Here is a 12,549-nt window from a genome sequence, read left to right on the forward strand (position 1 = left end):
CACCAGGGTTGAGAAAGCTCTAATGGGCTAGAATGACCTTAATGTGCTTCCAGAAGAAGCCAGCTCAAGTGTTTAGATGTCATAACCATTAGTAACTTAGGCTGAATGCCGTGATTATATCTACAATGATGCATTACACTAGCTCTTTTTCTCCAGGGGCTTCAATATGCTAGAAAGAAAAACAGATGAGCAAATTTTAGATTTAATATCTCTAACAATAAAATTTCACAGTACACTTTTTCATCAACAGTTTAATAAACACACATTTTAAGATATTCTTCAAAATTAGTTACTTAAGAGGCAACCCCTAACCTGTAGGGGAAAAAATGAGGAATAGAATGTAAAGTAAATTTCCATCTGAATTTTTTTTTTTTTTTTTTGGTTCTCTTTTTCGGAGCTGGGGACCGAACCCAGGGCCTTGCGCTTCCTAGGCAAGCGCTCTACCACTGAGCTAAATCCCCAACCCCCATCTGAATTTTTAAAAAAAGGTATTTGCCCACCCCCTCTTCATCTTCATGGTCCTTACCATAGAGAAGTTAGTCAGTTCTCATGGTTTATGTAAGTAACAAAAAAAGTCCTGTTTATTGTCAACATAGAATTTGTATCTTTCATAAAAATGAATTGTTTAAGGGGTGAGAAATATGGCTAAGGAGTTAAGAGCACTTATTGCTCTTGTAAAGGACTTGAATTTGGGGGGACCAGCCCTGGGGGAATCTGACATCTCTGGCATCCATAGACACCTAAACTCATATGTGCACGTGCAATACACACACATTTAAAAATAAATCTTAAAAACATGACTAGAGGTTGTTCTTTTTTGAAGTCATAATAAACCAAGTTTTAGAACACTCATCACCTTTGATTTAATGTTTTTAACAATTAAGGAAAATTAGAAAATCTGGAGAATATTCTCCTTTATGTATTAGGTGGGGCCAGTACACAGTCAGGAGGCAAGTCCTGTGAACCTGGTGCCAAATAGCTACGTGAGCAAATAGTGAGATAAACAAACCATTCCTGGAGACAGAGGTGGAGCTGGGATTTCAATGAATCAGCCCATCCCACAGAGTGGGTGTATCCTTCCCAAGTTGTTCCCTGGGGCACAGTTAAAATCCCTATAAAAGGCCAGGCTCCCAGTTACCTAGCACACTTGCCAGCAGTGTCAGCGAGCACTTGACTTCTTCCTCTGGTGAAGTGGGTAAGTTCCATTCTATGGAATGGTATTCTATGATTCTTTGTTTTCTAGCCATGGTACACTTTGGGCGAATAGAGGTCGGTCCTGTCTTCCAGAAGGGACCTCCACCTTCTAGTGTTGGCTAAATCTCACTTCATCTGCCTTCTTCTCGCTTTCTTCCTTTTTGACAAGGTCTTGTTTAGCCCTGTCTGGCCTAGACCTTACTACGTAGACCAAGCTGGTCTCAAACTCATGGGAATCCACTTGCCTCTGCCTCTGGGAAGCTAGGATTAAAGAAATGAACCATGTGCTTGGCTTACTCCATCTCCATTAGTTGAATGAAAAGGAGCAATTCTGAACTCAATCAAAGCTCTGAACTCAATCCTCACATCAAGAAATCTGGTGCGTGCCTCTGAAGTAAGAGGCTCTTTTTTCTAAAACAACAAAACAAAACAAAACAAAAAACCAAAAAACTATGATCTCAAAAGTATGCAAACCCTTTGGATCTCTTTTTTATGCACAGGCATCTTAATACAGTTCACACCTGAATTGGCATATGAGGTGTTGAAGTTGAAATGATATAAAGAACTCATCTAAGTGAGGTACTATTCAGGTAGCCAGCAAGCCATCCAAATATTCTTTTAACACCAGTCTGTTGCTGGATAAAGCTTTGTTGTTGCTGTGTATTTTGCTTTGTTATGACATTCTGAGAATTGAACTTATTATCTTAAACATACTAGCAGTCATTCTACTGCTGAGCTACATTCCCAGAACTCCTCCCCCCTTTATAACCCAACATACAAATTATTTACTTGAGTTTAACAAAACCAGCCCTAAGAACAATATCATCCAAACTTCTCCAGGTTTCTTTGGCCCACTGATTCTGATTAGCCAATCAGAAAAGATCTCTCAAATAATTTCCAATAATAGAAGATTATATAGCCATACTATATCTGAGTTAAGGTAGATAGCATGCAGTCTATTTTTCTGCCTGGCTCTATCTAGATGCTACAATGTCTTATTTTGATGGCATGATGGCTACACACATTAAGGAATAATTCACATTTCCTTTGCCCTGTTGTTTGTTGCAATGTTTTTGGAGACACAATTGACATACATGGCTACATATTGGCTTCTGAAGATGCTCAAGTCTCTCTTCACATCTTTTCTTTCACCTATCCTCTTTGCTCTACTTTAAGACCTGCTATGAGTAGCAATATGTAGAATTTAAATTCTTGCCCTCATCTCTCCACTCCCTGCTCTGAAATATGCTGGAACAAAAACAAGGGGAGGGAGATTATGGATAGTCTAGACTGATGGACAATGAAAAGTTGACTGTAATATAGTTCGAAGATGGTTTCTTGGCTTAGAATTTTTTAATATTTCTCTTCCTCTTCCTGAATACAGTATTCAGAGATAAAATGCTCTGAAAATGCAAGTTAAAATAACTGTGAGTGACACGTTCAAAGATCTGTTTAAATCAGTGTGAATGAAGTTTTCCCAAAGTCAGAAGCAGAGATTTGATTTTGAATCCTATTTTATTGTTCTAGGTTTACTTGAATTTTAAGAAAAAAAATGTCTCCACTTATAAGAAGCATTGTTGATATCACTGAAGTTTTCAATCAATATGCATCACAAAGTTGTGATGGAGCATCGCTTAGCAAGAGAGAACTGAAAAACCTCCTTGAGAGAGAACTTGGAGATGTCCTTCAGGTAAGACCTCTCATACACAGAAGAAATCTACAGGTATTTGGCTTTCATTGTACCTCTCAAGAAAGACCAGAACAATTAATATTAATATTGTTTGGAAACATGACAGGTCTACATTCACTTTTGAGCCTGAGGTATTTAAATGTGTATTGTAATCTGGGTACTAAAGAAGTTAATAGCATATATTTAGTGGTCTTGAAGACATTGTTAATAGAAACGAAGTATGAGTTAATAGGGCATTACCACTAATGATGCCTAATCAAGTTAGTAGACCTGAAGAGACTCCCCCCACCTTCCAACTTTCAACAACAGAAATCTTGTTTCTCAGTTAAAATGGAATTGCTGAAAATATTTCAGTTCTTCTTCAAACATAGAATACAAATTAAATCAGGAGCACTGGCTATTTCAAGCAGAAATATCTGTTGGAAATCTTCATAAAATTTCATTTTGTTGATCACGAGGCTGAAACCATTTATATTTATATACATTCATCTAGGAAGAATTTGTTGTTTTGATCAGCACACAATTACAAAAATTTCCAACAAACGTGTGATTTGAAATGAGTTGTTCATATATCTGGGAAAACAAGATACCGTGCATTTTCTTTTCTTTCGTTCCTTTAAACGTTTATTTATTTATTTATTTATTTATTTATTTATTTATTTATTTATTTATTTCATATGAGTACACTGTCTCTCCCCTCAGACAAACCAGAAGAGAGCATTAGATCCCATTGCAGATGGTTGGAGCCACCATGTGGTTGCAGAGAATTGAACTCAGGACCTCTGAAAGATCAGTCAAGTGTTCTTAAAGGCTGAGCCATCTCTCCGGCCCCACTGTGCATTTTCTAATCGCTCCAAATATCCCCCACTAAAACAAGTGTGAGAGCAAAACTTTACTATTTGTAAATAATTAATTATAAAACTTTTGTTTTAATCTTTTCATAGAAACCACATGATCCGGAGACTGTAGATCTGACCCTAGAACTTCTGGATCGTGACTGCAACGGGCGTGTTGATTTCAACGAATTCCTCCTGTTCCTTTTCAAGATTGCTCAAGCTTGCTATTATGCTCTCGATCAGGCTGCAGAGTTAGGCGAGAAGAGAACCCTAACCAAGGAAAAGAGGAGCCTGTCACAAGATCGCAGGCAAGAAGATCAAAGGAGATTCGAGCCCCGGGACAGACAACTGGACGAAGAACCTGGGCGCGGAAGCTGGCAGAAGAGACGTGAGCAGGAGGAGCGCGCTGAGGAGCTGAGGCTGGAGCAGCGCGACAGGCAGCACCGCGACGAAGAGCAGCAACTGCAAAGGAGAGAACTGCAAGAACTGGAGGAGCGCCTTGCAGAAAAAGAGCCTCTAAGCTGGAGTAAGGGTCGTGACGCTGAGGAGTTTTCTGAGGTAGAGGAACAGCAAAGGCAAGAGAGACAGGAACTCAAGGGCAAGGGCCAGACAGAGGAGAGAAGGTTGCAGAGGCGCCGGCAAGAAGAGCTACGCGAACCCCTGCTGAGGCGCGAGCAGGATCTGAATCGTAGACAGGAGCTGAGGCAGGAACTGAGGCGCGAACCAGAGCTAAGGCGCGAACAGGAGCTGAGTAGAGGACAGGAACAGAGGCGCGAGCAGGAGCTGAGGCAGGAACTGAGACGCGAGCAGGAGCTAAGGCGCGAGCAGGTGCTGAGGCGCGAGCAGGAGCTGAGGCAGGAACAGAGACGCGAGCAGGAGCTAAGACACGAGCAGGAGCTGAGGCAGGAGCTCAGGCGCGAGCAGGCGCTGGCTGAGGAGGATGAGCAGACGCGAGTCCGGGAACCCGACCAGAGCATCACCCAGAGGTGGCAGTGGCAGCTCGAAAGCGAGGCAGAAGCCCGTCAGAACAAGGTCTACTCTAGGCCTCGCAGGCAAGAGCAGAGGCTTCGCCAGGAGCTGGAGGAGCGTCAGCTCCGGGAGGAGGAGGGGCAACGCCGCGACCTCCAACGGCAGCGTCCCGCTGAGGAGGCTCGCCAGCGTTACCAATGGGAGAGGCCGCAACGGGCGGAGGAGCGCCTGGAGCAGGAGCAGCGGTTCCGCGACCGGGAGGAGCAGCGCTTCCGGGAAGAGAGGCTGCAAAGAGCTGAGCTCCAGGACAGCCTCCTTGAGGAAGAACAGAGGCGACGTCAGGCGGAGCGCCGAGAGCCAAACGCGAGCTGGGAGCTTCGGGAAGAAAGCCAGAGACGCCACACACTGTACACCAAACCCAGCCTGAGGCAGCGTAGGGAGGAAGAGCTACGCGAGGAGCGGTTGTTGCAAGAAGAGCAGCGCCAGCAGCGGGAGAGGAAATACCGCAGGGAGGAGGATCTGCAGCAGGAGGAAGAGCGGCTGCAGCAAGATGAAGAGCAACTGCAGCGGGAAAAGAGGCGCCTGCAGCAGGAGAGGCAGTATCAAGAGGAGGACCTGCAGCTGGAGGAAGAGCGGCTGCAGCAGGAGGAAGAGCGGCTGCAGAGAGAAAGGAGGCGCCTGCAGCAGGAGAGGCAGTATCAAGAGGAGGACCTGCAGCGGCTGCAGGATGAAGATCGGCGCAGGGATCTGAAATGGCAGTGGCAACCTAGGAAAGAAGTCGAAGTTCGTAGTAACAGGCTTTTCACCAAACGCAGAGAGGATGAGGAAACGATCCAGCAGCTGGAAGACTCTCGAGAGCAAGGGAGACGTCAGGATCGGCGGCCTCTGCAAAACGAACAGGAAGAGAGAAGAGAGCTGGAGCAGGAGAGGAGGCGCCTACAGCAGCGCGACCGGCAGATCCTAGAGGAAGAGCAGCTGCAGCGAGAGCAGCAACGGGAAGCCAGAAGACGAGATGAGACGTTCCAGGAGGAAGAACAGCTCCTGGAAGAATCGAGAAGACAGCAACAGGAGAGAGAGGGCAAATTCCTTGAGGAAGAAAGGCAGCTGCAGACGGAACGGGAAGAACAGAGGCGGCATCAAGAACAAGAGAGAGAATTCCGAGAAGAGGAGGAGGAGCGCCTCCAAGAACCTGAGAAAGAACTTCGGCAGGAGCGTGACAGAAAATCCCGTGAAGAACAAGAGCGCCGCCAGCAGCGTGAGGAAGAGCAGCTGAGGCGCCAGGAGCGGGACAGAAGATTCCGCCGGGAACAAGAACAACGCCAGGAGACTGAGGAAGAGCAGCTGCGAGACAGACCATTCCGCCGGGAACAAGAACGCCGCCAGGAGCGCGAGGAAGAGCAGCTGCGGGACAGAAAGTTCCGTCGAGAACAAGAACCCCGTCAGGAGCGCGAGGAAGAGCAGCTGCGGGACAGAAAGTTCCGTCGGGAACAAGAACCCCGTCAGGAGCGCGAGGAAGAGCAGCTGCGGGACAGAAAGTTCCGCCGGGAACAAGAACCCCGCCAGGAGCGTGTGGAAGAGCAGCTGCGGGACAGAAAGTTCCGCCGGGAACAAGAACGCTTCCAGGAGCGTGAGGAAGAGCAGCTGAGGGACAGACCATTCCGCCGGGAACAAGAACGCCGCCAGGAGCGTGAGGAAGAGCAGCTGCGGGATAGACCTTTCCGCCGGGAACAAGAACTCCGTCAGGAGCGTGAGGAAGAGCAGCTGAGGGACAGAAAGTTCCGCCGGGAACAAGAACGCCGCCGGGAGCGTGAAGAAGAGCAGCTGAGGGACAGAAAGTTCCGCCGGGAACAAGAACGCCGCCGGGAGCGTGAGGAAGAGCAGCTGAGGGACAGACCATTCCGCAGGGAACAAGAACGCCTCCAGGAGCGTGAGGAAGAGCAGTTGAGGGATAGGCCATTCCACCGAGAACAAGAACGCCGCCAGGAGGAGCGCGACAGACCATCCCGCCGGGAACAAGAGCTCCTCCGGGAACTCGAGGAAGAGCAGCTGCGGGACAGAAAGTTCCGCCGGGAGCAAGAGCTCAGACGCGACAGAAAACTCCGTGAGGAAGAAGAGCGCCGCCCGGAACTGGAGGAAGAGCAGCTGCGTGGCCAAGAGCGAGACCGTTTAAGGGTGGAAGAGCAACTTCGCCAGGAGCGCGAGGAAGAGCAGCGGCGCCGCCAGGAACGTGACAGAAAATCCCGTGAGGAACAAGAGCTCCGCCAGGAACTCGAGGAAGAGCAGCTGAGGGACAGAAAGTTCCGCCGGGAACAAGAGCTCAGGCGCGACAGAAAACTCCACGACGAAGAGCGCCGCCAGGAGCTAGAGGAAAGGCAGCTGAGCGGGCAAGAACGAGAGAGAAAGTTCCGCTTGGAACAAGAGCTTCGCCGGGAGCGCGAGGAAGAGGAGCGCCGCCAGCAGCGTGACAGAAAGTTCCGCCGGGAAGAGGAGCTCCGCCAGGAACTGGAGGAAGAGCAACTGCGGGACAGAAAGATCCGCAGGGAACAAGAGCTCAGGCGGGACAGAAAATTCCGTGAGGAAGAAGAGCGCCGCCAGGAGGAGTTCGAGGAAAAGCAGCTGCGGCTCCAGGAACCAGACAGAAGATTCCGCCGGGAACAAGAGCTCCGCCGGGAACGCGAAGAAGAGCAGAGGAGGCGCCAAGAACGTGACAGAAAATCTCGTGAGGAACAAGAGCTCCGCCAGGAACTGGAGGAAGAGCAGCTGAGGGACAGAAGGATTCGCCAGGAACTCCAGGAAGAAGAGCTAAGGCGCCAGGAACGTGACAGTAAGTTCCTTGAGGAACAAGAAATCCGCCGGGCACTCCAGGAAGAAGAGCTAAGGCGCCAGGAACGTGACAGAAAGTTCCGTGAGGAACAAGAGCTCCGCCAAGAACTGGAGGAAGAGCGGCTGAGGGACAGAAAGATCCCCCGAGAACAAGAGTTCCGCCGGCCGCGAGAGGAAGAGCAGCTGCGGGACAGAAAGTTCCGCAGGGAACAAGAATTCCGCCGAGAGCCGGGGGTAGAGCAGCGGCGCCGCCAGGAGCGCGAAGAGGAACAAATTCGCTTTGAGGAGCAACAGCAGCGCCGCCAGGAGCGCGAGCAACAGTTAAGACAAGAACGCGACAGGAGAGTCCGGGAGGAAGAAGAGCTTCGTCAGGAAAGGGAGGAGCTGCTACACCGTGAGGTGGGTGGCAGGAAATTCCGGGAAGAGGAGCGATTCCGCCAGGAAAGAGAGGAACAGCGGCGTCACCTCCAGGAGCGGGACAACAGAAGATTCCGCGAGGAAGTAGAGCTCAGGCAAGAAAGGGAAGAGCAGCAGCTGCGTCAAGAGCGCCAAGAGCGTGAGAGAAAATTCCGTGAGGTAGAAGAGCTTCGCCAGGAAGAAGAGCAGCGCCGCCGCCAGGAGTTTGACAGGAAATTCCGGGAAGAGAAACGCCTGCGTGAGGAACGCGAGGGCCAGCAACTGCGGAGGGAGAAGCGAGATGGTCAGTACCCGGCTGAGGAGCAATTTGCCAGGGATAAGATTCGTCGCCAGGAACAAGAACTACGTCAAGAAGAGGAACAAAGACGTCGCCAAGAGCGGGAGAGAAAATTCCAAGAAGAGCAGATCCGTCGTAGGCAAGAGGAGCAGAGGCGCCGCCCAATCCTAGAGCCTGGCACACGCCAGTTTGCCAACGTCCCAGTGCGTTCCAGTCCTCTCTACGAGTACATCCAAGAGCAGAGGTCTCAATACCGCCCTTAAAAGATGCTGCGAAAATCCTGGCACCAGCCAAACCTTCAAGCAAAAGAAAATGAGAAACACTGGGGTATCCAGCGATAACTCACGTGTTTCTGGTTGTGGGAAAACTCTCTGATCTTAGAATGTGTCTTTTCTTACAGAATCTTAAACTATACCCATTTCATTTCTTTCAATTCCTGTCTTTCATTCTTCCTCAGGTAGTCCTTTTTTGCAAGATGTCATTGTTCTTTAGTGCAGATATGATGTGCACTTTTAAAAGTAAGTCATTTAATTTTTTGAAAAAATTTGTTTGAGAAGCACATTGATTTATGGTCTTCATAAATAACAAGAATAATGTAGCACTCTGGTATTCAAAGTAATTGGGTCATTATTTTTAGTGGTGGATCATTTTGTCTAGAGCTTTCATTTTATAAGTTCAAGTTGGCATTTTGTTTGGCCTAATTCCATTTGTCTTGACCTCCAAATGGTTTTCTCAGGTTTTGTTGCATAATTGTGACAGATTCCATCAGCAGGCTGAAATTTTACAGCCCTCAAATAATGCAGGGGGAGAATGATTTATGCAGAAAATACCATATGAAATCAATTCATAACTGAAACAAATCTTTATTAAGAGAAATGCTTGGTAGACAATTATAATTTGGCATTATATTTTTATATTTTGCATCACCTAAAACAATCTCATGAAGCAAAAGCAAAGTGCTTCTCAAACAACTCAAATTTAAAACTGTAATTGTAGCATTCTGTTCCATTTCCCCAAGTTTTGTTGGGTTTGAGAATTTTTCTACTTTTGTATATTTTGGTTTGCAGGAAACCTACTCAAGATTCTGTAAACATTTGTCTTGTTTGGGTCCAATAAGAACTCACAGAGTGATGGAAGAAGGAAAGGGGGAAATGTATAAACAGATGACAAAATTCTAGAGGTCTCTTGATTATACTTATCAGCTCACAATCCTTTGAGGCCTTATACTACCTGGAAGACATTCTTGTTCAAATAATTTGACTGTTAAAAATCAATAAATGTTTGGCAAATAATTTGTTCTTGTCTGTTTTAATTATGCATCTATCATAACTCATATCTAATCTGGAAATTCATTTATTTCCAATATCTTGTATTTTTACTATTAGCTCTGTCCAAATATGAAAGGAAGAAAGAACCTTTGATTTTTCCTACAAATTTTCCCAATTAAGGTGACTCCTATATTAAGAGTAAGACTTGGACAGCAAATTTGGCATTATACTTGTACTTAGCACCACTTAAAATTTCATAAAACAAAAGCAAGGTGTTGCTCAAGTGATTCAAATTTATAACTGCTATTCCATTTCCCCAAATTTTGTTGAGTTTGAGAATATTACTACTTTTGATATTTTGCTCTAGAGGGAACCTACTTAAGACTCTGTAAACATCTGTCTTGTTTGGGAGCCAAAAAGTTTTCAGTCAGTGTTGGATGAAGTTAAGGAGACCCTTATATTATTCTCAGTACTACATAGACTCTCTTTCCAAGTGTTTTCTTCTTCTTTTTTAAAATGATACTAGATCACTGCTTACAAAAACCTGCAGGAGCCCTCCTGTCCCTCTCCTTCACAGTTCCCTTGGTTTCCCTCCCTGTCTCAGAAGAACTGAAACAGAGCAGACATGGAGCAGCTGCCACCGCTGAAAGGTGCTGAACTCCGGCTCTAAGCATTTTATAGAATAACAGTTCCTCCATGTCCATTTCTGGGGGCCCAAAGGCTGTATGGATAGCAGTGTTCCAAATAGCCTGGCTCAGACCATCATCCAGACCAGAATGAAATGATGTGAATGTCCTCCCGCCACCAGACCTCTTTCTCCTTTTAAAGTCCCATTCCCCTCCCTACCCTTCACCCTCTAACTTAACCCACTACTGAGATGAGGCCCAGAACTGTGAGAAGGCATGGGGCCTACAGACTGTAGAATTTGAGGCCCCTGTCTATGCTGGTTGAAGCAATGAAGATGAACGTGACCTTGTGCCCAAAGGCCACTCCTCTAATGGTCAGGCCACTGTACTCTGTAAAGTGAAGAATCTCTGTCCATTATTTACAGATTCAGATCTGAACATCTGTACCCCTAATGCCAGGTAGGTACCGCTCTGGTCAAAGATTAGTGACAAAAAAAAAAGATTAGTGACTTCACCTCAAAGTTGGCTAGCTGCAATGTCTTGAAGTTCTTCAACTTGTGTAAGTCCCAGAGCTTGACTGAGGAGTCATCAGCTACTGTGGCCAGGTAGTACTCGTTCTCAGAAAAGGCAATGGGGCAAGAATGACCAGGGAAGTTGTCCACATTGGTACACTCCTTCAAGTCCCGGATCTTGATGTGGGAGTACATGGTTCCTATTCCAAAGATGAGCCCATTAGGGTGAAACTGCTCACAGGTAAGAGAGCAGCTGGAAATCTCATCTGTCACCTTGGTGAGAACACGCCCAGTCTGGATGTCAGAGAAGGCCCAATACTGATCATCAGAGAGCTCAGGAGATAGTCTCCAGTAGCATGGAGGCTGAGGCCTGTCACTGAACTCTCATGAGCCCAAACAACCTGTACAGAACAAGTGTTCAGTACCGACCAAATCCTGATAGTAGTATCAGGGGACCCAGAAAACACCAATTCCTGAGAAGGATTGAAACACCACACTAGTGACCTTCTTGGTATGGCCTTTGAGAATGGCCAGGATTTCCTCAGTATTCTTGTCAAAGACAACAACATTTTAATCTGCCCCACCAGTAAGAATCTTGTTCATGTGTGAGGGACACAGGTCCAGAGTAAGAATCCCAGGAATGCTAGCACTGTGTAGCCTACATGGGATGCCACCTGCTGGTACTTGCTGAGCTCTTCAGCTCCTGAGAACAGTCTTTCCTTACTTTGTCTTGAAGCTTCAGGGTAATCTCAGGGGTCATTCCCACAAGCTCACCCAAATCCATGGGGTCTCCTGCACCCACAACACTGGGCTGTGAGCTTGACATAGCCTGAGGTACAATAAGGCCAGCCTGTGGTTTCAGAGTAGTCAGAGCTTCTGGAGCAGCAGTGAATTCCTTAGTGAGCCAGCAATGACTCTGCAGGGACCATCGTGCTGGTACAGCTCCTGGTGGGTTCTCTGTAGCTGCTGACTAAGGGTGAAGTTGTGCAGCATGACTGCATCCCACTCATCCTGCAATGCTTTCAGAATGGCTGGGATGCTGGTGGCAGAGGGAGGCTTGGGCTGAATTGGGTGAGAAACGCTCGCACAACTGCTTCACGTGGCTGTGGGGAGGTGGCCAGCGGCGCACCTCAGCTTTCTGCAGCTAGCCAAGTGTTTTCTTCCTAATTCTACTGCTTTCTGTATCATTTCTTACAGAGACTCACACTCTGGAGTAGCTACTTTGTGCTTAAGCTGGTGATGGGACATGATGTAAAATTCAGAAGCAGATCTATAGACATAATTAATGACCCAGTAATTTAAGCAACATATATAGTCCATGAGGTTTCTGACTGAATCAGAAAATGCTAAATAGTAATTAGTCCAAATGTTACATTACTATCCCACAATGCAGACACCCTTGTGCCACTCTATTATCACTGTATTGGATTCGTTATTTGAGTAAATAGGGAAGATTTTCTAAAAGACTTTATTAAGATTATCACTATTATAGGCCATGTATAGTGGCACACAAAGGCAGGTGGGTCTCTGAGTTAGAGGCCTGCCTGATTTACAGAAGAAGTTCTAGGACACCCAGAAATACACACACACACACACACACACACACACACACACACACACACACACACAAGCCTATATTAGAAAAGAAAGACAGAGAAAAGGGAGGGGGAGAAAAGAAAATTCATATTTTTATTTGTGAAAACCATGGAAAATGCCCTAAAGTTATAGTCAACATTTCAGCCAAAGGCTAACAATACAGCCCCGAGTGTCATTTTGGTTGAATAAGGAGACACTTAGTTGCAGAGTCTAGACTCTCTCACACTTTAATACAAATGTAAGATGTTTATCAAAAACAAAGCTAAGGAACCATTTTTCCTCCACATATTTTTTTTCTTCTTTTAAGTTCTTCACAGAAGCTCTGGAAGAAATTCTGTATT

The 12,549-nt window shown here is 46.6% G+C and overlaps 1 protein-coding gene and 1 pseudogene across 1 annotated transcript; one reads left to right on the forward strand and one right to left on the reverse strand.

The window, feature by feature from the left end:
- The first annotated feature begins 1,143 nt into the window (after positions 1–1,143).
- Positions 1,144–9,498, forward strand: Tchh (trichohyalin). Its single transcript, NM_001398736.1, has 3 exons — positions 1,144–1,195; positions 2,722–2,884; positions 3,829–9,498. Exons 2-3 carry the CDS (start codon positions 2,747–2,749, stop codon positions 8,467–8,469), a joined length of 4,779 nt encoding a protein of 1,592 aa, NP_001385665.1. The 5' UTR covers positions 1,144–1,195; positions 2,722–2,746; the 3' UTR covers positions 8,470–9,498.
- An 885-nt stretch (positions 9,499–10,383) lies between these two features.
- Positions 10,384–11,620, reverse strand: Prpf19-ps1 (pre-mRNA processing factor 19, pseudogene 1; annotated as a pseudogene).
- Positions 11,621–12,549: the final 929 nt, after the last annotated feature.

The sequence above is a fragment of the Rattus norvegicus genome, chromosome 2 (genome assembly GCF_036323735.1).
Source record: "Rattus norvegicus strain BN/NHsdMcwi chromosome 2, GRCr8, whole genome shotgun sequence".
Classification (NCBI taxonomy): Eukaryota; Metazoa; Chordata; class Mammalia; order Rodentia; family Muridae; genus Rattus; species Rattus norvegicus.